General features: G+C 36.5%; 1 protein-coding gene and 1 pseudogene across 4 annotated transcripts in view; one reads left to right on the top strand and one right to left on the bottom strand.

Moving 5' to 3' along the window:
• The window catches only part of LOC127442077 (SLAM family member 9-like), a 284,700-nt gene that overhangs the window by 8,067 nt on the left and 249,767 nt on the right, over positions 1 to 26,866 (bottom strand). For all 4 annotated transcript variants that reach the window (XM_051699822.1, XM_051699823.1, XM_051699821.1 and 1 more), the window contains exons 4-6: positions 5,561 to 5,683; positions 4,131 to 4,171; positions 10 to 69 (exon numbers count right to left, since the gene is read on the bottom strand). In XM_051699822.1, the coding sequence (XP_051555782.1) occupies positions 10 to 69; positions 4,131 to 4,171; positions 5,561 to 5,683 (224 nt within the window). The remainder of the gene's footprint in view (positions 1 to 9; positions 70 to 4,130; positions 4,172 to 5,560; positions 5,684 to 26,866) is intronic.
• On the top strand, positions 8,251 to 15,554 carry LOC127442083 (uncharacterized; annotated as a pseudogene).

Below are 26,866 nucleotides of genomic sequence, written 5' to 3'. Positions count from 1 at the left end.
TATTCTCACCCGTTCTGGAAGGTGATCATATGGATGCCATTCACTCTTCCTGGTTTGCATTTGTTGAGGCTGAAAGAAAAAGATTAGCCCAGTTATAAAGTTACATCAAATAGTAGTAGTAAATAAACTCTTAGTAATACACTACAGTATAAACAACACAAAACAAAAGCCTCTGTGGATGCTTATAGTGAGATGTCTGGTGTAATTATTAATAAAGGTTTTTGGACAAATGTACACAGACATTTATAGCAGCATTTGAATGCGGCATAATGTGAGATAGCAGCTTGATCATATTTGATCGTGTTTGCCGATGTTGAAAAGGACTACATTTTCACAGTGAACTAAATTAGTTTAAAAATGAATTAGAAACATTTCATATTATATATATGAGGCTCTGAATGCATATTGTGAAAGAGCCATTTTGATTGACATTTTAAGAAAGGTGTGTGTAAATTTGCAAAATACACAGCCTGGCCAAAAAAAAAAAAAAAAAAACGCCTTTAGCTTTGATTACGACGCGCATTCGTCGTGGCATTGTTTCGACAACCTTATGCAGCGTCACAACATTTATTTACCTCCAAAGTTGCATGAATTTTTGGCCGAGATTTTGTATTGATGACGAGAGTGTCGAACCACTCTGTAAAGTCTTCTCCAGCACATCCCAAAGACTTTCAATGGGGTTAAGGTCAGGACTCTGTGGTGGCAAATTCATGTGTGAAAATGATTCCTCATGCTTCCTGAACCACTCTTTCACAATTTGAAAACTCCATTGTACATTGAGGTAGTCAGCTGACTTCATTTTATTGCCGCATAATGTTGATGAGCCTAGACCTGACCAATTGAAGCAACCCCAGATCATAACACTGCCTCCAGAGGCTTGTACAGTGGGCACTATTCATGACGGGTGCATCGCTTCATGCACTTCCCTTCTTACCCTGATGCACCCATCGTTTTGGAATAGGGCAAATCTGGACTCATCAGACCACACAACCTTTTTCCATTGCTCCACAGTCCAATCTTTATGCTCCCTTGCAAATTGAAGTCTTTTTTACAATTAGCCTCACTAACAAGTGGCTTTCTTGTGGCCACACAGCTGTTTAGTCCCAATCCTGTAAGATCTCGTCACATTGTGCATGTGGAAATGCTCTTATTTTTACTATTAAACGTAGCCGTGAGTTTTACTGTCGATTTTTTACGATGTGACTTCACCAAGCATTTTAGTGATCTCCGATCACGATCATTCAAGATTTTTTCCCAACACGTTTCTTCCGTGAAGCTGGTGGTTCACCACTATCCTTCCAGGTTTTAATAATGCGTTGGACAGTTCTTAACCCAATTCCAGTGATTTCAGCAATCTCCTTAGTTGTTTTCTTTGCTTGATGCAGGTCAGTAATTTGACCCTTCTAAAACACAGTAACATCTTTTCCACGACCACGGGTAAAATACGCTGGCTACCACCCCTGGAGTTCGCTAGTTCGCTAGTTCGAATCCCAGGGCGTGCTGAGTGACTCCAGCCAGGTCTCCTAAGCAACCAAATTGGCCCGGTTGCTAGGGAGGGTAGAGTCACATGGGGTAACCTCCTCGTGGTTGCTATAATGTGGTTTGTTCTCGGTGGGGCGCATAGTGAATTGAGCGCGGATGCCGTGGTGGATGGCGTGAAGCCTCCACATGCACTATGTCTCCGTGGCAACACACTCAACAAGCCACGTGATAAGATGTGTGGGTTGACTGTCTCAGACATGGAGGCAACTGGGATTTGTCCTCCACCACCTGGACTGAGGCAAAATCACTATGTGACCACTAAGACTTAGAGTGCATTGGGAATTGGGCATTCCAAATTGGGAGAAAAAGGGGGAAAATCCCCCCATCCCCCCCCCCAAAAAAAGAAATGAGAAGATACACACTGCACCAGTTAGGGTTAAAAGAATTGTCATAGTCTCTAAAGTATCTGCTTATTTAAATCCAAACAGTGACACTTTTTTGGCCAGGCAATTTTTATATTGCTTTTATAGTAACTATTGCATGACCCTTTACTGCATTAGCAAGAGACACGAACCTGATTATCTTGGCAGGTGCCAGAAAGTGGATTGTATTTCAACAAATGATTAATCACATTACTTGATAATGTGGTTAATACCAGTTGATTAACACAGATTCTGTCATTATTTACTCATCCTCTTGTTGTTCAAAACCCATATCACTTTCTTTCTTCTGTGGAACACAAAAGGAGTTGTTAAGCAGAACGTTAGTATCAGTCACCATTCACTTTCATTGTTTGGAAATGGTGAATAGATGGTGATTGATGAGTCAGTGTAACATTCTTCTAGGTTTGAAACAACATGATGGTGAGTAAATAGCAGAGTTTTCATTTCTGGGTCACATTAACTTAATTCGCAATTTGCAATTTGTAATTTTATTGATATCTAAACAATGTGATTTTGGCTTTATTGCCAAGTTTAGGTGAGACAGGGTCATGGGTGTCTGACAGCTATCAAATATAAGAAGGTGATGTACTGTAAGTTGAGCAATTTGGGAACCACTGTTTAATAATAATAATACTAACAATAACAACAAAAACAATAATAATAAATATAGCAGCAAGCATCAATTAACGAGGTTCAAGAGTTTAAGGGCCTTTAGGTACACATGCAGCAGGTATTAAGTATTAATTAGACAGTCTGTTAGTACCTAAAACAATGATAAAGTGCCTTAATTTTCACAACAATCGTGTTAGATAGCACATTACATTGCTGACTGTTATAGTGCCACCAAGAGACAGATGTGCACAGTTTTTTTTTTCAGGTGTCCTCAGATTGACTTGCTACATAAGTGTTCAAAATTTGGTGAAAATTTCTAATTTCACTGAAGAGTTTTAACTGTTTTAAGTAAAAGTGGCCATGCCTGCTACTTAAGTTTTGGCATACATTTGCGTCGCTTAATCCAAAGTTCAAACTGGACTCGGCGTTGATGGAGTCCACGATGGAGGATGGTACGTTTTGTTACGTTAACTCTATATTCTGCTTGAAAGCTTCAATTTATTTAGTTGACCAGCTACTGGAAAGCTTGCTTCTAAAACAACTTGTGTAAAATCACCATGTAACAACTGCTTTATGCAGCACAATGAGCTAGTAGCTAACAGCTAGCGGTCGTGTTATCGTTTATGGTCAGTAAAGTTTGTGTCGCATTTAAGATGATTTCACGGCAGTAGAGGCGGCGCAACTATGACGATCAGTTTATAATCCCACCCGCGTTGAGGCGGCACTAAACTGCAGTGGAAAAGCAAGCTCAGAAAAGTAAAGCGAGCAGAGTCGAGTCAAGCTGAACCGTAACATGCAGTGGAAAAGTGCCAGAATGGCCATAAGTCATGTCATGTACCACCGCATCTGTGTGATTATCAGATAAACTGATTCGTAACGTGTGCAGGGGCTCTCGACCTCCCGAATGTCAGAACTCGCACCGTGTACGCCCGGCTTTAAGGTTTGGTCTCCATGATCAGTTTTAGCAGATAATAATAATAATAATAAAAGTGAAACCATACAAAAACAATAGGGTTTCAGTGCGTCGCCCATGAACCTCTAATAATAATAATAATAATAATAATAATGGTATACACAATTATATTTTTGCTCATCCACACTTGGATACATAAATTTTCATTATTAATTGAAAATGGAAATATTAATCATTTGAAAAGTATTTGATCTCCAATGCTTGTCTAATATGTTTTTTTATTTGCATAATACAAAAATACTTTCTGTTGTTTTTGAGCTAAAATAATTGTCGCTCAAGAGAGACACCTTTTGTTTTGATCTGCTAAACACATTTTTTTAATTAACATACTTTGCTCAAAAATTATACATAATTTGCTGTCTTTTCATGTGGTCAGTACATACTGTACAGCAATTAATGTGACCTCATTCATATCAGATAGAATCATTATACAGTATGATTGACAACAAAACATAAAGAAGAACAAATAACAGCATAAATAATTAATAGAGAGAAACAGAGAGAGAGAGAGAGTCATGTTCTGTACATGAAAAGTCCCAAACAATTCTTTTAGATGCCCAACATGCTGTATATATTAACTTTGATGTTTGAATAATGAGAAATATTGATATGAAGCTTACCTCAACATCTGCATAGACTGTATTACTTCTCTGTTGGGCACCTAAGAGTAATTTAATGTCACTTATCATATAAAGAAAAATATGCTTGTGCATTCATCAAAACATTTTATGACAAAAGCATGAATGGGAGCATAATGCATTTTTGTTAGCATCTGAGTGCTATAAGATCTTGCCTCAAAATGTCCAGGAGATCTCTGACATGTTTCTTGTTCTGGTTTAATGTTAGACCTTGTGTGGAAAACTATATGTTGCTGTCAGTGCATTATACTGAATTTTTACAGATTTTTATATTGTATGTCTTTTCCAAACTGCCCTGAATCTATTACCTTGTGGACTTGAAGAGTTAACTACATTGAAAAGTATCTACTTATGTTTAAACAACAGGTGTGTAAACCATTTCATTCAGAATAGGAAATAAATAATAATCTTTGTAATCTTTTTTATAGATTTTTTTTCCTAGATGCATATTCCTGATCAAATTCTAATTCTTGACCGAGTATTGTTTGCCATTCCTTCTTATTTTGGCACCAGCAAAGAGTTCTTACACAACAGGAGAAGACTGGCTATAAGTAAATCCTTGAAATGATAGCCTTTTGTAAATAATTAATTTTGTGCATTTAAAGCAAAAATCCTGTTTCAAATCTGAGTGGTGCCATTAGCGGCTAAAAATAATCATAAGGCCCAACATGTGACAGTACCAATTACATTTCTGTCCTTCTCATAAGTATGAGTAAAACACTGTGGAATTAAACTTGGAACCTGAACAGGTTTCATTAGTGCTACTGGGGTAAATGCAGGATCTGGTCAATGGGATTTTTTTTATTTTTTATTTATTTATATATATTTTTTTAAATGACTGCCAAAAAAATACTGATGTTTACCAATGATGATTACCCATTTCTGTAGGATATTTGAATGAACTAAAACAGAACAGCATTAAAAATGCTGTTCATTAAACCTGCTTCTAGCATCGCTAGGACCTTATGATATGTCCAGGAGAATTTTTTTTAATATTTTAGGTTTGCTAGCTCATAAAATTCAACAAAACAAGTAGACGTGATGGGCCGATCAAATTTCAGGTGTGAGACCTTCAGTGTGACACTGAGTGTAGATAATGACATAAAAAAAAGAGCATAAACCTAGCATAAATAATAATTTGCACAATCTTTCATACATTTTCAGACATATATATTTAGTCAGTATGTGTCATTATCTGCATTCTTAAAAATTAGAATGATTGTGTTTCAAATAAAACAAACTGTCTAAGGAGCTACTAAATCTGTGCAATGATCATCTGTGTGTGTTATGTGTATAAATATAACAACTAAAAAAAGTGCTTAAGAACCTTTTCTAAGAATACAGGGGACAATGTAAATGTAAAGCAGAATGAGATCTAGTCATGTTCTTGAGATGAGATCAGATGGGCATACCTTTTTTATGCTTCCTGAAGAGAAAGCCCAAAATGAATAATACTGCAATAACACACAGTGGCACCAAAATATAGCTCAAAAGGTCATTAACTGTGACAGCCGAGAATTGTTCTTCGTAGTTCTCTGGAAAGCAAGACTTGTATGATTATGAGCAGCATACTCTCGTTAGGAAATATCACTCTAGACTCAACAAAATATCACTCAACAAAACAGCATTCTTGTGCTGTATTCAACTCCTTTCAGAGAATTCTGTTACCTTACTCAAGACTAAACTTTTAGGGTTAAACTGAAAATTCTGTCATCATTTACATAAACTCATGTTGTTTAAAACCAATATGATTTTCTGTCTTTCGTGGAACACAAAGGGAGTTTTGTTTGGCAGGTACTGTTTGCACCCCTAATTACAGTAAATACAAGCATACAGTATAGGGGCATCATTGCAGAATGTTTATTGTGCTTATTTAGAGTCCCACAGAGTCCATACACCAACCCCTACCCCTGAACCTAACCCCAACCTTCCCTTACAAAAATGAACCATGATTTTACTACATTAATCATAGTATCAAGATGGTATTTTGTAGTCAAATCATAGTAACCACAAAATTAAACATGGTTACTATATTAACACCATATAACTGTAATAACACCATGGTTAATTGCATTAAAACTATGACTTCTGCCTATAAACATGGTTACAAAAATATTACTATAGTAAAACCATGATTCATTTTACCTGGAAATATTTAAAGTGGAGACTGGAGAAAGGGTGGGAAAAAGTGGAATCGATCCTGGGTCATCCGCATGAAAAAACACATTTAATCAATCTTTACCCACTACACCACTGCAGCAACATATTACTAGGCAGTTTTGTCTTTAATTTCTGTTTTTATTTTTTTTTTCATCGAGACTATTTGAGCCAACCTGGAAACCTCGCTTCCCTGTTCTCCTTTCCACTGAACTGTGTTACAATACATTAAAAAAGTTATACTTTAAATGCACATGTGTAATAGCATCTTTCTTTTTTTACATTTATTTCAATTTGTGGGATTTTGTAAATTGTTATTTATTTTTCTTTGATATGGTGCAATATTCTATTATGCAGATTGTATTCATTTTGAATGGTTAGATTTATATGCACTTTGTTTATATACATTAAAAAGTTATACTTTAAATGCAAATGCAAACCAATGCATTTTTTAATACATTGTGGTTAAGGTAGAGTATGATTTCATTTAATAATTTAATTAGAATTGTTTTAACACCAGTCATAGCCAAACTATCGCAAACTGTTTGACTTGAAAAAATACAAAACATTTAATTTTTTTTAAAGAGCTGTTTGGGAGCCAAAGAGCCGTCTCTTTTTGGTGAGCTGAGCCGAACGAACCGGCTCACTGAAAAGAGCCGGAATGCCCATCACTAATAAAGGGTCAACAAAAGGTGAAAGTTCATCAGGTAAATTAACGGACTACTTTTTGCGACCAGGTAAAATTGTTATCACATTGCTTCATTTTCCATGGCCATTCAAAATAATAATAATAGTAAATGAAGGTACACTCATGGCAACAAATATTTTATTTTAGAACATGGACATTCAAAAGAATGTTGGGATTTATTTATATATATTTATGTTATGCTAATAGAGTGTCTATTAGCATTCATAGTAACACTGTTTTGAACCCTATTATCCCCCCCAGTATATGGTCACCCTATCACTGGCAAACTATAGGACGCATTTGCAGGTTTCGTTTCCATTGATTGTAGGTCCACTGCAACCAGTGTTATCTTTATTTTCCGTGTTATAAAATACTCCGTGAGCTTATTGGCAAGTAAGAGCCCGCACAAATGATTACGTACAAGCTTTCAGAGGCATTCAGATTGAATCACGAACCGATTCAGACTGCTTTCATATCACGTGTGACCAATTAATTTTAAAGAACCGACTCAAATGAGCGAATAATTTGTGATTGGACATCTTTAGTTTTGATTAAAAACTGGTGATAGTAAACACCGGGTACAAGGCATCATGTAGCGGTGTGGCTTTTGTCAAGGATACACTGCTACCTTGTCAAAAATACAGCTTCGGTACTGAAAAGCTACTTGATATAAAAACTAGCGAAGCTTCCGTCTGGCTACTCAGAAATGTAGTTAAGCTTCACTATTTGTAGCTACTGCCCTTCACTGTGTACAGGTGTACCTAATAAAGTGGCTGGTGAGTGTATATACTAATATATATATACATACATAAGTGGTGTTGCCATCCCTTATTCTGCTCTCGCCACCCATTTGCCACCTTGTGTAATAAAGTGTAATTTGTGAAGTTTGTGAGTGGTTAGTGTAGTCTGAAAACTGAAGCTGAGAAATAGAAAGGATGTGGTGAAGTGCTGACATGTGACTCAGTTGTATGTATGCTGTTAGTGTTCCGGCTTGAGATGGAGATATGTTTTTTGGCAAAAGACAAATATGTTTCTACCCTTAACCCTTTACTGTAGTGCTTTGAGTACAAAGAGTACAAAAAAGGCACATTACAAATAAAATGTATTATTATTAACTGGGTTTTCATCATCCTGTCTTTTTTTATTTGATTTTTATTGCTTTTTTTACTGATTTCTCTTCGATGTTCCTTGTCAGGAAATGTTCAGTGTGACACTGGACTTCCTCTTCTACTAGGAAGTTAACGTGGAACGGCAGTCATTTTCACATGTTTCTTGTGACAATGGCAGTAGATCATCTAGTCTTCATTCTTCTCCTCATTTCCAAAACAGGTAAAAAATAAAAAAATAAAAATGAAGGCATTATATGATTAATTACTTATAATTATAGCGATGATTGCACAGTGTGTTCAGATATTGCTGAGTATACTTCAAGATGTGAAAATAATTTAAACTTATTAAGTCTATGTTGTGGCTTTTTACCGATTAATTTTTGTGGGTTAAAAAAAAAAGGCTGGCTCACAGTGCTCCAACAAACACCAACAGGGTTAACAAACTGACCCAACAAATCCAAACAACTATGTTTGTTGGGCAGTGTGAAATTAGACTTTAAAAAAATATAACTGAATAATTTCTACATGTAGTTCTTGTTTTCTGGTATTTTTTATATATTTTTTAAGTGACATCTAAAACAACCTTATAAATGTTCATATAAGGATTCCATATATAATCAGATTCTTTGTCATGTGCTTGTATGGAGTGACTAAAATTATTATTTGTTTTTTAAATAAATGTGATGACAATACAGTTTTCCATTCCTTTTTATTTTTATCTCCATTATAGAGGTAGAGTAAAATTGGTTCAGGTTGTCTTTACCTCGATACGTCTCGTAAAAGCAATACTTCCTGATGCAAGGCTGCATGTAATATAAATAACTGATAAAATGTGATGTGGTAAGGGAGATTGTTTTCTGCTCAATCACACATACAGTATGTTACCAGCACCATGTAATCCCTGTACTTCTGCTAGCCGCATTAAAAATTACATTTTTTTTTTAGTTTTTTTTTAAATGTAAATTGAATGTGCTTTTTGAATAATGTGCTGTTTTCACAACTTTTGGCCGAATTTCTTGCATTATAAACAGACAACCTTTTTGTAACAAAGTTTAGGTGGTCAGAACTAGAGGTCAAATCCTTACAACCCAACTGCTCCACCATAGGCATTATACTTTTCATATGATTGATATCACAGCAGTCACAAAAAAATTGGTTCTCCAGGTTTTCTTTTTTTTATTATTATTTAATGGGAGACTCCCCATTAAATTGGCAAATAATTTACAGACCTGAAGAAATGTAAAATAAAAGTGAGCATATGCTATATTCTTAATTATAAATATGGCAACTACTTTAATATCAATATTAACATTAACAAGAAAGCGGGAGTTAGCCTAATTAGCTATTGTACAATAAATATATCGTTATACACATTTATTCACATAATAATGTGACATCTGGTCATGTACTAGCACCTCCTTACTGCCAGAGGTCCATATCACCAGAATTGTAATTCTGTTCTAGCCCAATGTTAGGAGATCAAGGCTTTCTAAACTTTGGTTATGTGCAGAGTGAAATATTAACACACTCCCAAACTGTCTATATACTGTATACTGCATTTTTTTCAGCAGTAGGCCTATGCATTGATTCTCTATTTTTTATTATTTTTTTTTATTTTTTTTTTGCCTTTCAAAGTTGCTGATTGTATAATGTTTAGTTCAGAAAAGACTCAGATTATTGGGATTAATACGAACGTAGACATACTTATATCATTTGGCGTAAACTCCGTCCTACAGTTCAGCAATCTGATACTTACTTTAACCGTCGGATCCTGCCGGAAGCAATGACGGTAGGGGAGCGGAATTTACCCCTGCCCAGGACGGGACCTAAACTAGTGTTGATGGGGTGGAGGGGGGTGAAAACAACAGAAGTAAGCAACAATGAGAAACACTTGAGTGGCATTATAAAGCAGAAGCTGTGTTGTGACTGGATGAGATGTCTGATAGAATAAATCCAGAGATCTTCCTGCTAGAACTACGTTTATGCTTACATTTCTATTAGAAAAGACTCGAGATTATTGTGATTAATAAGAACCTAGAAATACTTGTGTCATTTAGTGTAAGCCCTGTCCAACGTTTCAGCGCTCTGATATTTGCTTGAACCGTCGGATCCTGCCAGAAGCAATGACAGAAGGGAGTGGAGCTTACCCGAAAAGGAAAAGACCCTCATTGAAAACCTCATTTAACTCTTTGAAATCTTAGACAACTGAAAGGTTTAGGGACTGGCGAATGCCATAAGATGCAGATCAAAAGGCAAATATGTAAATGCGAATAATGATGTGATGTTAGACTCCGAGGCTTCTGTTCAAGCCTGTGTCAAACCAACAACACCTACAGTATGCATAATCCATGACGTGTGAGACTTCAATCGATTGAACTATGCTTACATTTACATTTCTGGATTATTTTGATGCAGTACATTTGCATTTTAATCACAGGCTACCCTAAGTCAGTGGAGGCTGTAATACATAATACTTAACAAAATGATCTGATTAAAACAGTATATTTGTAATTTATAACAATTATCTTGTGTTTTAAGTTCTCATGCAGTTTACTGTAACAAGAAATGTTGGAGTAATGGGTGACAAACAGAAGCAGGGCACAATGTAGCTACAAATGTTAAACTTCTCCCTACCTTTTAGCAGTGATTAATGTGGATGTGTTCAATGGCTTACATTTCTCAATTAACTATTTTCACTTTAAGAAAGGTTTTCCATTTCAAAATTTGTATGTAATATTTTCATTGTAGTTGTCTGATGCCATGTTCATACTTGACTGAATTGAAATCTACCGAGATGAACAGATATCTAATTTCATCAAAAAGGGGTTTAAGAAACTGAAATCAACAGATAGCTATCTCTTTCTACAGGGTCCAGTGCTGTGATCTCTGTGTTTGTGGAGACAGGAAGTTCTGTTACACTGGATATACCGGCACGTGAACTAACAAAGATTGGTGCCTTATCCTGGAAAAATTAAAAATTAAAAAAAATAGTTACATATCTCAGAGAATATAATGATTTAACTCGTGACAGCTCCTATGAGGACAAAGTGGATTTCAATACTGAAACATTCTCTCTAACACTGAAGAACATGCAGAAGACAGACAGTGGAGTCTACATGGCAACAACACCTGGAAAGCAAAGCAGAAACATTTCTGAATTTAAAGTATCTGTTATAGGTGAGTCTGATTTAAATGTTAAGTATTCTGTTTAAGAAAGTTATCTATTTATTTATTTTTTTTTAGATTAAATTTTAGGGCTATTTAGCTTTATTTTAGAGGAAAGCAGAGCATAGACAGGAAAGTAGGGGTTAGGGAAAGAGAGAATAAAATCAGGACATGACCCAGTTCAGACTTTATCCTGGGTCCCTGTGAGCCAACAGCTTATACAGAATATCTTGAGCATGTGCACACAATCTACTGCACCACAGCTCACTCACAATGGGAAATCTATAATTGATTATATATTCCAGACTTGAGCATAACTGAAAAACTTGATATTCACCATAGATACTTTATTAACTTTTCCCTGAAATATTCATTTCCAACCCTGGAATCATAAAAATCCTTTTAGTTACCAGGTTTTCCATGGCCATATTTGCAATCATATACAACTAGTAAAATGAAACAGTTTATCTCTTAAAAATAGCTTGTGCAATATTTTGATCCATCATCAGGTTATCTGCTATTCATCATCTCTGAATCTACAGTAGTAATATTCAAGTAAAAAAAAAAAAAAAAATGTAATATTACTGAACAAATCTGACTACATTACATTTAATGGTTTACATCAATGAAAGTAATTTTTAAGGGTCAGATCAGGTAGACATAGCTCCATACATAAAAACTATGCACAGACCAACAACAGCTTGAAACAAGAGAAATAATGTGTGACTAGTTATATCAAATTATTTGTGGTCAGAGCAAGTAATCACTTAGTAGATGCTTTTGTGTAAAATGACTTGCAAAACACTTATTACAGGAGGAATTCAGGCTAAGGGCTAAGTGTTACAGTATTTGCAAAAGCCTGAGCTTTAACCACTACAGCAGATAATTCTGTTATTGTTATTTTATTCAGAACGTTGCTCTGTTTAGAGTTCATGAACCTGTCTGCTTTATTTTTGTGGGATATAATCTTCTAAACATGTTTCAGATGCTGTGGAGGTTCCTATCCTGACATTTGTCTCAAACTGGTCCAGGACTTGTACTGTGAACTTCATCTGTACAGGTCATGATCTCATACTTAGCTCTACCTATCAAAACAACAGATGCTCTCCAGAGAATTTGACACCATATGAAAACTACAATCTCATCCTGAACTGCAGTAAGGAATCCATCATCTGTAACCATAGCAACCCTGTTAGCTGGAAAATGGATATAAAAAACATTACAAATCTCTGTGAAGGTAAATATTTGCTGCAACCTCAAAACATGCACACACAAACACAGAATGCAATAGTGCAAATTATATCAATGATACAAACATTTTTATGTTGGTTTACAGTACTAACTTTACAAACTAAATGTATTGAGTTAAGAATTGAACCGGCAACTGTAATTCTTAAAGGATTAGTTCACCCAAACATTTTAATTCAGTCATTGGTTAATCACCCCTCTTGTTGTTATAACCCCTTATGACTTTTTCTATTTCTTAACACAAAGGGATAAATTGTTAAAAAAATGTGTGCTCAGTGATGTCATACAATGGCAATTTAGAGTGACCACCTCTTCGTAAGAATACGATAAGGTTTGTTGAGAAACAAACCTAAATTTAATGTATTATTTAGTGAAAATATTCACCGACCGTTGATCTCCTGTGTGCGTTCATGAGCTTAAGGTCGCCTACACACTGAGTTAATGCTACGTCAGAGAACACTGTGAATGCATTGATTTCATGGTGCGTCAGTAGGACGCAGAGGGAAAAAGCAAGGGTTTCCGATTGCCCTGTCATGCGACCAAAAGATGAGAACGTTTCAACTTTTGCTGCAACGCACTCTGGTGTACACATCCGTTGACCAATTGGAATCCTGGAGAGGCGGGACTAGTTGCGCTGTGAAATCGAAAAAACATGGCAGACAAACTCATACAGGCTGTATATTCATACCCTGTCCCAATCAAGTGAGTGACTGTGGAGAGAGAGTCTGGAGAAGAGTTTCAGTGTTTACTGGTACATTGTCAAAAAGATTTTAAATAACCATCTCACTTCCCTCTGTGGTACACACCTTTCAAAATGAGCTTTCACAGTCCCATGCATCAAACGCTCCGTCTGAGCTTTCCCTAGTGCAGTGTTTCCCAAACTGGGGTATGTGTAAACCTGGGGGTACGTAAGGTGACAATGGGGGTACAGGAATAACATTCTGAGATTTACCGTTCTTTTAATTTCATCACAGTCTAAAATAATATTCAAACCCAGTTCATGTATTTCTCGCTGACAAAGATTATTTTGTGTGTCCTCTGGTGTAGAAACACAAAAAAGGTTGTGTCATAAAGTTAAGATAAATATGCAATGAATCTTTTGTGGTTAAAAAAATGCATTTACTCATGCATCGTGCATCACCCAAAAACTTTTTCCACCAGCCCAGCACACTGCTAGGTAACATAGCTTAGTGATCACAAGTAAAATTGAAACTTCACTGTTTTACCATACTCGCACATATCAATCATCCACGATTTTTTTTTTTCATTTCGTGGTTTAAAATGTAATTTGTATTTAAGGTTATATGCATAGGGAGTTTTGATTCAGATGGTATAAGTTCATAAGCTTTGATGACAGGTGTCAGACATCCAGTGCTGCCAAATAACTGTACACATTCTCACGCAGTCATTTTCACTCACATTTGCTAGCACGCTAAATACCTGTTTTTACATTGTTGCATAATGTTTTTCAGCAAATGAGCTCAACCTTGCTAACAGTGTCAAATATGACATAAAAAAGCACCTTGAGCTGACCGTGCAATTGTACAAATACTTAACCACAATGCTCGAAGTCGGCCGACAATGCTGTACCTACAGTGATGCGCAATTCCAGGCACAGAACCGAATGCTATTCTTGTGTACCGCGGCACGGCGAGGGGGCAGTTTCAAGTTATGCAGTTATATCATATCTAGCGTACCCATTTCAATCGGTAAGCCATTTATTCAGTATGTATATGATTAATATAAGGTACAAAACATGTAAAAATATAACATATTTAATATAAGGGAATTGTTTTACAAAGATGAGTGTGTTAAATAGACATTTTCAAAGACCTTGTGTGAATGTTATCTATGCATTAGTGAGGGAGTACGTTAAAGGATGTTAAATGTTTGGAGGGGTTCGAAACTGTAATAAGTTTGGGAACCACTGCCCTAGTGTTTATGCGCCCGTAAGCCCCGTTCACACTGCCAGTGTCATTGTGTGAGACGGTGACATCATCCCATTCATTTTCAATGAGAGCACAGCAACTTCTGGCATCACGAGCTGTTGTGACCATTGGCGACAGAGATCGGAACGGACAGCGACAAGACAACTTTATGCAAACCAACAGAAAAGAACAGGAAGTCCAGACAAGGTCATGACAGAAAATGGCTTCAACTGAAATATGTTTTATTGTTTTTATATGATACATATACTAATATATATATATATATATATATATATATATATATATATATATATATATATATATATATATACACCGATCAGCCACAACTTTAAAATCACCTGCATGATATTGTGTAGGTCCCCCTTGTACCGCCAAAACAGTGCCAACCCGCATCTCAGAATAGCATTCTAAAATGCTATTCTTCTCACCACAGTTGTAAAGATTGGTTATCTGAGTTACTGTAGACTTTGTCAGTTCAAACCAGTCTGGCCATTCTCTGTTGACCTCTCTCATCAACAAGGCATTTCCGTCTGCAGAACTGCCCCTCACTGGATGGTTTTGTTTTGGGCACCATATAGAGTAAATTCTAGAGACTGTTGTGCCTGAAAATCCTAGGAGATCAGCAGTTACTGAAATACACAAACCAGCCCATCAGGCACCAACAATCATGCCATGGTCCAAATCACTGACATCACATTCCTTCCCCATTCTGATGGTTGATGTTATGACATTAACTGAAGCTCCTGATCCGTATCTGCAAGATTTGCCACATGATTGGCTGAGGGTTGGGGAGTAACGGAATACATGTAACGGGAATATGTAGTTAAAATACAAAATATAAGTAACTGTATTCCACTACAGTTACAATTTAAATCATTGGTATGTAGAATACAGTTACATTCAAATAGTATTTTGATTACTGAAGAGATTACTTTGCATTTTATTGTCATTTGTTTCATTTAATATTTAGTCCTTTCAGATGGAAAACATTTATACATATAAATGATGCGATTCAAAGTGCATTTGAACAGAGGTGAAACACTTTCTTATGTTATATTCATACGAGCAGACAGATAAGTAAGTTTGAAGTAAGTTTGGAGCAGAAGAAATAGAAATAAACTTTGTGTAAATTGTCAGCTTTACGCTAAGCTAAAATGCAATTTCTAGCCATTTTACATGCACATGTTACCCGGCACAATCATATTTTTTTATCAAGAAAATTCAGGTTAGATCATAATTTAATTTTTTTCTAGTAAGACCTTTGATATTAGGGCAAAAATCGTATTCTTGATAATTATTTTTGTATTGTTTTCCTGTAAAAATATCTAAAAATCCTTAAAACAAGATCAGTTTGATTTATCTTGTTTTAGAAACAACACTGCATAAGATATTTAGGTTTTTCAGAGAATGTATTTTTAACATGTGTATTTTGTCTCACTGTACTGGCAGAGTTTTTAAAGTCAAAACAAGTGAAAAAATCTACCAGTGCTGAAGAAGTAATCCAAAGTATTTAGAATACGTTACTGACCTTCAGTAATCCAACGGAATACGTTACAAATGACATTTTACAGCATGTATTCTGTAATCTGTAGTGGAATACATTTCAAAAGTAACCTTCCCAACCCTGTATGCCGAAGGGGCCGCGATATGCAGAACAGGAAAAAGAGAGAGAACTGGCTTCTTTTCTACACTTTTCTACAATTTACTGTAAAATACCTGCAGCTATGGTTGCCAGAAATGTACTATAAAAAATACGGTGACCATGTTTCAGGCTTTACAGGATGTAATTTTGATGGCCGTACTGTATATTTTACGGTTATATACCGTTTATATTATTAATGATATAAATGTCACATACTAACCTTCTGGAACTATAAAAGTCTTCTTTTCACATTAAAATGTATTGTTAATAAACATATTAACTAGTTAAAAAAGGCCACATGATGACTTAAAGTTCATCAAGAGTGGTCCTTCCAAGAGCAATAGCCAAGGACAGATTAAGAACTGAGAGGCCCATGGGCCAGTACACCATTGTCACAAATCCCGCCTCTGTAGTTCCTTCCGTTCACCACCTGAGGGCTCCATCACCTGAATATTGACTTTCACAGTCCGAACTCCATTTCCCATAATCCCCGTACATGGCACTGATTACTTACTCACCTCCTCATCTACTCTGCTACTTAAGTCTCACTCTCACTCGCTATCATTGCGAAGCCTTGTTTTGCCCTGGCTGACATCTCTGAGCGTTATTTGAGTATTATTGTATTTACTGTGTATGACCCTGGACTTTTTACCCTGTTTTGACCCATTGCTGCCTGCCTACTATTACTACCTTGTTTACCTGGATATAACCTGTGATTGTCTGCTGCCTGCCCTGACCTCTTGCCTGTTTATTGACTACCCCTCTGGATTACCTTGGATATTACTGTTGCTGGTGATTGACCCCTACCTGTTTGTATTTCTACATTTATTTTTATTAAAGCTGCACATGGATCTCAACTCTATTGACTCATCATTACATCCATGAAGGCCCCCCATGCCCAGTCATAATAATAATGCATGACACTAGTTCCGTGAATACATTCACCTCTATGCGCTCTACAGGACACTTGGCAGATTTGGTTGGATTTTTCAAAAATAAATTTTCAAGTAATGATTACAGTGAAAAACATGAGCAATATCTTACACAGCGAATTATATGTACTTCTGTATTAAGAACCGAACCAAGAACATGCGTTAGTAATAGGGATGTGCACGGATGTTCGAAATTCAGTTAACTGTTAGACGTGCCTGTATTCAAATACCTAAATTTCTATTCGGTTATTCTACAAGTGTCTACAAGTCTTCAACCCCACCTGAGTCCGATAGAACCCGACAAATCCTCATGTTCTGGGCCAGGTTCAGGAAAGTTTTTCAATTATGCGAGTTCTTTTCAGCGTCCTGCGCCGGATGGCCACATTTTTTTAGACGCTGTGTTAAGTTAGAAAGAACAAAGAAAAGAAAAGAACACCATTCGTTGTGCTGCATCTAGCTTTTTCTCTGCATGTGTCAGTGTCAAAAAAGATCTTTATTCCCTGCTAATTTGAGTTTGTTTGACACAATCATGGCAATAAACATTCTTTATTCCTGGGTCCTGACAAATAAGAGAATAACTGTTTGTGAACGCAGTTAACCAAATATTCCAAAAGGTTACCGTGCACATTGTAGGTCTATTAAGGCATCTTTGATTTTTCATTAAAAATGTAATACATGCAGGACTTTGTCTAAACATTTTAAAGTCCTCCATATTTTGTTGCACAAATTCTGTTGCTTATATACAGTAACAAATTAATTTTAACCATCAGCATTGTACTCAGCCAGGGTAAACTGCACCCTATCTCTGTGTTTAGAAGCATTTTGTGAATTAAAGGCTATTCTCTGTAGTCTTTCAAATAAACGCGCCGCACCTGTGCACAGATTTCCTGAGCGTGCACTCGAGTGCCTGCGCTCGTGCTGCTGTAGTTAAGCACGCATTCGGCTGAACAAAGGCTGACATTTACATGGATTTATAATTTTTTTTACAAATAGTTTAGAGCTCAAGGGCGCTTGGATTTAGAGGCCCATGGGAAACGGCCCAATTGGCCCTGTGGCCTGGCAATAGTTAATACACATGTAGCGACAGTGAACAGTGTCACTCACACAAACACAAAACACCATCAGGGTAACACATGTGACACTAAAATAAAGCAGTAAACATTAAAGGTGTCATGAAATGGAGAATCACATTTTCCTTGATATGTAGACATATGAGGTATCTACTATAAAAACATACTGTAAATTTCAGAACTCAAAACTTCCTCCCCAGTCTAAAAAGAGCCTTTTTATTTGCCACCCTGCTAAGCATCTTGTTTTGTCTGTTCGTGACATCATGACACATTTGTATTTACACATCCCACAACATGCGTCATCGTACCCTTGGCCTTGCCCACTGGCGCGCAGTTCAGTTCAAGAAAGCAGGCCTTCCTTGGCTAACTATTCCTAACATAACACCTAAGGGGACCCATCTGGACATTTTTAAAATTATTTTTGTATATGAACTAACTACACAGACCCTTTGTCCACTGCTATTTATCTCGCGCTTTTAAAAGTTAAAAGTTACAACTCTGAAAGGGTGAAGCAATTCTCTTTCATTCAGCTGCCTTTTGTTGCATTGAGCACAAAAGCATCATGGACGCGTTCTTTCACCCATCTGCAGCATTTTTAATTGTTGGTGTATGTAAACATAGGACATCTTTGATGATGGACGTCTTTGACCGTTTCAGTGTGTTTCCGGCGATGTGTACCTCAGTGCGCATTCAGTATGTGTGTGCGTAATTTTACTGTGCTTTGGACATTGATGTGTTTGTTTGTTTTTTGGCTCATGTCAGTGTCGATTGTTTGTGAACCGTCATTATACGATTCAAGCTTTGCAAAGAACTATTATTGAAGGATGGGGTAGTTAAAAACACTTCAAAAACGTAAGTAAAGCATTTCATTCATGAATATTTCAAATGTCATGACTGTTTGATAGATTATGGTGCTGAGTGTTAAACGTTGTGCTTGAGATGAACAGTTTAGTATATTCAGATGCAATGTGTTGGATGTGTGTTATGTGTAAACCCTAATATTTTGTTTTATAATATTCTTCCGATTGAGTTTGCTGAATTTGAGGGGCTGCATGATGTTAGCCAGTCATAACAGTGGGCGTTTACGTTGAAGTTTTAAGGAGGCGCTTAGGCCAAAACCGAGCGTTTCAAACAGAGGGCCAAAAACAGGGTGAGAAATGATCATATATTACTAAATTGTAACTGTTTTGGTGCAAAAACTTTTAAAACATTATCACTGGACCTCAGGGAAGATAATAAAATGATAAAGAATAGCACTTCATGATCCCTTTAACTAAACTACATAAAATATATCATAGAATACCTAATGTACATAACTGATATAAAAAAAAAAAAGAAGAAGAAACATAACTATTCCCATAAAATATAATGAATGTGATGGGTCATGTAGGGACTTCTGGGATTTTAACAATAGTTTACCGTAAAAAACATATATTCTCTTGTTAAACATAATATACATTTTCACAGTTTATTATATGGTAAAATGATACTTTTTACATAAAAAGTATTGTCTTGTTAAATATATTATAATTTTTTTACCGTACATGTTACTGTATTTTTACCGTATATATGGATTTTTTTTTTACAGTGTACTGAAGACTTTAACTGGCATTACTATTAATTTTGCAAATGCATTATCCAGTAGACTAGTTAACAATAGTTTCTTAATAGGCTACACGTGTGTTATGTAGGGTACAAAGGGGCTAAAGGCACTTTTGATTTTATTTTCTCCCAAAACACTAAACCGCAACAAAAACTACCACATTACTTTCATTAGCAACTGTTTGTCACAATACACTGCAAAATATTGCTGATCCATGAGATCATTGCATGCAAAAAGTTTGAATTTGAGGTAATTTTATCTAATATTTAATCATTTTTAAATGTTGCACATTTACAGTATGTAGCTAATGAGAATCCCTGAATCCCTTTTTCATTTTCAGTTTTGTTCAAAGTAATTAAATCAAAAGTTTATTAACTATCCAATAAACAGGGTTGGGGAGTAACAGAATACATGTAATGGCATTACATATTTAAAACACAAAATGTGAGTAACTGTATTCCACTACAGTTACAATTTAAATAGTTGGTAATCAAAATAGTTACTTTCAAGTTTTTTTTATTACTGATGAGATTACTTTGCATATTACTGTCATTTGTTTCATTCAATATTTAGTCTATTCAGTTGGAAAACTTTGTATTTATTTAAATGCTACAATTTGATAAGCGTTTGAACAGCTGTGAAACATTATGACATATTACTCATACAAGCAGACATAGGGCGCTCTCACATTAGCTATGTTTCCATCCAATTTGCAAATTTAATATATGCGAAAAACCATAGAATCGCAAAAACAATGTGCAAATAAAGCTGCGTTTCCATCCCATGTGTTCAAAAGAACTAAATTGCCACTTCCGGAGAAACTGTAGCCAATGTGACCATTTTATTAATAAAATACTCACAGTTTAAAGCATGCAAACAAAACAGTACAGAACTTTGTCTCATGTCTGGGAGTGACAGCGTGCCAGTTCTGGGAGCACTATGTGTCTTTGCCTTGAAGATCTAAAATATATTTTTCAAAAGTATCAAGAAACCTGCTCTTCAGCACAGTTCAAGTTTTTATTTGACTTATTTGCTCTGCAAATTCTGTGACGGCTATGGATTTTCACATCTTGGTGTTTCAATCCATCAGTTTTTATGCAACATCCCAAAATGCACATAAGTCAAGTCACGAAGAATACGCGGATGGAAACCCAGCTACTGTTATGAGTGAAAAATGACTGCATTGAGAAACTTTCCCATACAATCAGAAAAAAGATATGTTTGTATTCACCTTATTCAGCCCCTGACCTTAGTCAGGCGTGAACTGCAGTGCTGCTCTTGCACGTCATCATTAGAGTTTAATGTGATACCATGTTATGTTAAATGAGATCAAAGACTGTTGTTAGAATGGCATATTGGACTTCACACAGAGACACTACTTATGTCTCACTGACAAATAAGGTTGTCCAAGATGTAATGTTTTTTAAAACTTCACCCTCAGTCTTGAGGGTCTAAAGGTGTCTGCTCTGTGTAACACGGCAGGCTAAGATGGAGGATCTAAATGCAGCCTTTAATAGAAACAAAAGATGAACAAAGTAACTCAGAATAAGAAAGAAAACAAACAAAACGCAGGGAACCCAGTACTGTACAGAACATGACAATACATGTGAAGACTGACAAAGGAAACAGGGAAAACAAGGGCTTAAATACACAGGGACAAACAAGGGAACGAGGAACACCTGTGGAAACAATCGGGGAAAACCAATCATAAAATGAAACTACAAAAGGACTACAAACTAACAGGAAACAGAAACATGGGAACTACACAAAATTTCAACATAAAAGTCAATACAAAAACAGGGAATATGTGACACTCTGTTTTATGGTTTTTGTGTTCAGCATAAACAACAAAATGGCTACCTACATGTTGGTTACACAACGACTTTGATTTGATGGACAAAAGCATTTTTAAATATGAATCATATTTTAAAACAACTGTTTCACTGCTTATTTTTTTTTTTAAAGAAATAACAATAAAATACTATTTCGCACTAGCCATGCCAACGTTTAGTTTTTCAGTAATTTCGGCTTTTAATGAGACTGTAGGCCTATTCGGACGGCAATTATTTTACATGGGGACATGAGGTAATTCCAGCATTTACAGGGATTTACAGTGATTTTATTGCCGTCCGAATACGAAATGTCTGTGTTTTTCTTCCACCTCCTGCGAGAAAATACCAGGCCAAATTACCTACTGTTTTTTGACAAACACCAAGTTCGTGTGGTAATTTAATTACCGTCCAAATCCACATCTCTGAGTTTATAATCCAAAAGCCGTTTTGGAAATCCTTTTTGACAACTGCTAAGTGCTGTATGTTTGCGCTACGCGTGGTAACAGCTCTGGTGGTAATGGACAGTTGAAGGATTGTGTAACAGAATTTTTTTTAATAATTCACAATAATACAATTACGTCGCCGCTCCATCATAGTGAGTAGGAACTCTTAAGTAGAAGGGAACGAAAATGAGAGCCAGATCCTATAAACTTTTGAAATGGTCCATTATTATGGCAGCAATGTAGGCCTAATACATTTGTAATATATCACATTTTAATGTATAAACTTTTACTAAATACATTTATACATAGAGCTTGCATGACTACTCATTTATACAGGTTGAGTAGTCCCAGAAAAGTTGCCGGGTTAATGTCTATCTTATTTAAAATGTTTAATTTCCACCTCTTCCACTTTTTAAACACTTACAGATAATTCCAAATGATGTCCGTCATTTTGATAGATAAAACATAAGACCATAGCTCCTCAAATTTTATTTGAACTATCTTTACTGTCCTTCTATATCTCTTTGCATGCACTTAGGAGAGAGCGTGCAAGCGGCGCAACTGAGGTGATGCGGGTGACGAAACATGCACCCCATTGACAGATTTATTTGGCTGCGTTGATAAACAGCTTTGTACCTACAGTTTCTTGATTCGTTTAATTGCTCTTCGCAAGAATTTTGGCTTACTCCATAAGTGAACATGTACACTGTAAATGTCCCTCATGCTTTAAAGAAATTTTCACTTTAGCATAATTCCAAGCATACTTAAATGCAAGTACAGAGGATAAAGTTTTTGGATTGTTGAATTTAACATATAACAAGCGCAACTGCAATCATGTGATCGACAAAAAGTCTCGCTCATCCCACGTGATTTAATTGTCATCCGAATGCATGAGTTTTATCACAGAGGAGCCATGAAAATGTACTTTTACATACATCACCCTGAGAAACAATTGCCATCTGAATAGTGCTTTTGACTTTTTTACTGTCTCTGGACATCACATGAAATTTAAAAAAAAAAAAAAAAAAAAATAGATATATATATTTTTCTTGGGGTTGATGTCACTTCCTGTTGCTGCTGGCACCTAGCTCAAGTCTGTGTTTGTAGCCTGCTAGTTTATTTAGCATCGCTTATCTATCTGATTTCAGCTTTTAATCTCTGCCATTTTTCAGCACGCATCAGGTTTTCCCCGCATTATTCTCATATCGCAATTCGACTTCGTGCATTTTTCCTTGTGCATCCGCTTTCTATTTTTATCACGATTAAACTGCGTGCATTTTACAGCACGCACCCGTTTTCTCTTCTGTGTTACACGGATTATTGCATCGATCTCAAAGCACTGCTTATCAAGAACAACCATAACAACAAACAATTGCATGAGGGATTCACATCGATCTCAAACCCTCGCTGCTCAGGAACAACCAACAACAACAAACAATTGCGGTAAGTCATGGCATCCGCTCATATTATTGCTTCCTGCATTACTTGCCACATGTTTACTATAGCTTCTTCCGTCAGCAGTGAGGGATTCACATGTGATAAATGTAAGGAATTAGGCTGACGGAGAAGTTTAATGTGTTAGAGACCTGCATCTGAATGCTAGTGGAGGTCAGTGAGAAAGAGAAGCTGGTAGATACTGTTTCGGATGAGGGTAGTACAGCGAGCAACACACACACTTTGGTTCCGGCTCTAGAGCCCCCGCAGCAGGGCGTCTGGGTGATGTCTCGGTGGCATACTCACTCAGCAAAGCGACACCACTCTTCCGTTCCTGTTAGGGTTTCCAATCGATTCTCCCCACTCAGTGATGCACCCACTGAGAATCATGTTGAAAGAGCCTTGGTCATAGGTGATGTAAGGAATGTGGAAATAGAGACTCCAGCCACTATTGTTAAATGCATTTCGGGTACCAGAACATCTGACATCAGATAAAATTTACAAGTGCTGGCTAATTCTAAACGTAGATTTTCTAAAATTGTTATTCGTGTCAATTGGAGATCACTAGAGATAATTTTAGAGATGTGTGAGTTTGTAATATGTCAGACACTGTAATATGCTCTGGCCCCCTCCCTGCTTGTCATGGTGATGACGTTTATAGTAGATTAGTGTTGCTGGATGTCTGAGTGGTGTCTGGAGAATAGCATAGGATTTATAGACAATTGGAAGAGTTTTTGGGGTAGAACTGACCTGCTAAAGAGAGATTGACTCCATCCCTCCAGGGAAGGTGCCACTCTCCTCTCTAGTAATTTGGCTCATAGTCTTATTAGGGATGGTATTTGACTAACTGGGGCCCAGGTCAGGAAGCATACGAACTGGCTAATCCTGCTAGCTGCCTTGAGACGTCACACAGGTCACATAAACTACAACACATAGAGACTGTATCACCAAGATATCATATAGACACTGTGTCTGTTCCCCGAACTACCAAACACAAACCCCTCACTAAATCATTTAGAAAAAAATGTGATTAAGGTCAAACTTGAAGAAAAAAAACGTTCATGAAGAGCTAACAAAACTTATCGAAACATCAAATGCCACAACATGTATGTTAGATCCAATACCATCTAAGCTCTTAAAACTGGTATCCCTTGTAATCTCAGAACCTCTTCTTAATAATATTAACTCCTCGCTATCCTTAGGACATGTCCCAAGAAACATGGCAGTTATCAAACCGCTTATTAAGATGCCACAACTTGATCCTGGAGAATTGGCTAAATATAGACCAATATAAAACAAAAAGTTAAGGATGGAGTGCCACAGGGATCAGTTTTAGGGTCTCTGCTTTTCTCCTTATACATGCTTCCCCTGGGAGATATCATGAATCATGGAATAAGTTTCCACTATTATGCCGACGATACCCAACTTTATATTTCTTCAAAACATGACAAAATTTCACAATTCTCCAAATTACTAGAGTATATCAATGAAATCAAAGACTGGATGGCCAGAAATTTCCTTCTACCCAATTCCGACAAAACAAAGGTACTAGTTATTGGACCTAAAACCTCTAAAAATAAGCCGCTAAAAGATAAATTGACTCTCAATGAATGTACTGTTATGTTGTCTTCTACAGCAAAGAACTTAGGTGTTATATTTGATACCAATCTGTCCTTTGAAAATCTAATTTCCAATGTTTGTAGAACAGCATTCTTCCACCTAAGAAATATTGCTAATTTACGACACATGCTCTCTGATGCTAATGCCAAAAAACTAATTCATGCATTCATGACCTCAGGACTAGATTATTGTAATACATTACTGTGAGAATGTCCTGCAAGTTCAATAAATATACTTCAATTGGTTCAAAATGCAGCAGCCAGAGTGCTGACTAGAACTAAGAAATATAATCATTTTAGCCCCATTTTATCATCGTTACATTGGCTACCTGTTAAATTTCATATTAATTTAAAAATTCTGTTAACTACATATAAAGCTTTGAATGATCTAGCTCCACAGTACTTAAGTGACCTTCTACCACGCTATATTCCATCACGTTCATTACGATCGCAAAACTCTGGCAGGCCATGTCTCAACCTTGGGACTCCTATCCCGAGGTCACTAGGACCAGCCGGATCCAGCTCCATTCCTACTTGGTATCGGACTCCACTGCTTCATGTCTCTGAGTGATGACAACAAAATGCAGCCGGTGCCAGCCAGACATCACTTCACTCTATTACGATGGACCTCAGAGGATGAACTGATGCCAACTCCAACCATAAGACATGGGATACATCATATGCCATTGTCTGAACCTTGGACTTAGGATAGACCTTACCGAAATTACTGGCCGGTTGAACTGCGAAGCACCTCACTGATCTCGGCCTGCATCACCTTGGTCTAATTATGGACTACACTCTTAAAATGGAATACATAGACTATCAATAAATTGCTAACAAACTAACAAAGGACAATGCAACTATATGAACTTCTGCAGTTAATTCAGGATGAACTTCAAAGACATTAGTCATTAATCTTACAGTTCTTTCAAAATCTTTGTATAAACACTGGCCATTAACACTTACTTAGTTTAATCATTTTAAACCATGACTTAAACTGCACATAAATAAGTTATATTGACATTATATTCATACTGTTAGCCAGAGGGGAACTGGCCACCACAGTGAGCCTGGTTTCTCCCAAGGTTATTTTTCTCCATTAAACAACATCTTATGGAGTTTTGTGTTCCTTGCCACAGTCGCCTTCAGCTTGCTAACTGGGTTTCTAAATACAATTATTATTTAATTATTTATTTTTATACACACTTCATAATTGTATTTAACCAAACTACACAATGATGACTCTAAGTCTTTATAGATATTATGGTTTTCTGTTAATGCATGATTTTCTGTAAAGCTGCTTCGATGTGTGTTGTGAAAGGTGCTATACAAATAAAAATGACTTGACTTGACTTGGATGATTGTTGGTTCCAGATGGGCTGGTTTGAGTATTTCTGTAACTGCTGATCTCCTGGGATTTACACGCACAACAGTCTCTAAAATTTACTCCAAATCGTGCCAAAAACAAAAAACATCCAGTAAGCGGCAGTTCTGTGGATAGAAATGCCTTGTTGATGAGAGAGACTGGTTCGAACTGACAAAGTCTATGGTAACTCAGATAACTGCTCTGTACAATTGTGGTGAGAAGAATAGCATCTCAGAATGCTATTCTGAGATTTGGGTCAGAGCAGTTTTGGTGGCACGAGGGGGACATACACAATATTAGGCAGGTGGTTTTAATGTTGTGGCTGTTCGGTGTGTAAACCAAGCCGTTCACCTTGAAAAATAACATGGCAGGGAAGTTCATTTGGAAATGAATGCCCTTCTTAATAAGTTCAGCGCAGATTGGGTTAAAAGCTCTCCTTGCTGCTCAGACTACGGGAGAGA

This window comes from Myxocyprinus asiaticus, chromosome 6 (genome assembly GCF_019703515.2).
Source record: "Myxocyprinus asiaticus isolate MX2 ecotype Aquarium Trade chromosome 6, UBuf_Myxa_2, whole genome shotgun sequence".
In the NCBI taxonomy this organism is placed as follows: domain Eukaryota; kingdom Metazoa; phylum Chordata; class Actinopteri; order Cypriniformes; family Catostomidae; genus Myxocyprinus; species Myxocyprinus asiaticus.
Note: the sequence above shows the minus strand (reverse complement) of the source record. Positions and strands in the feature narration are given on the sequence as shown.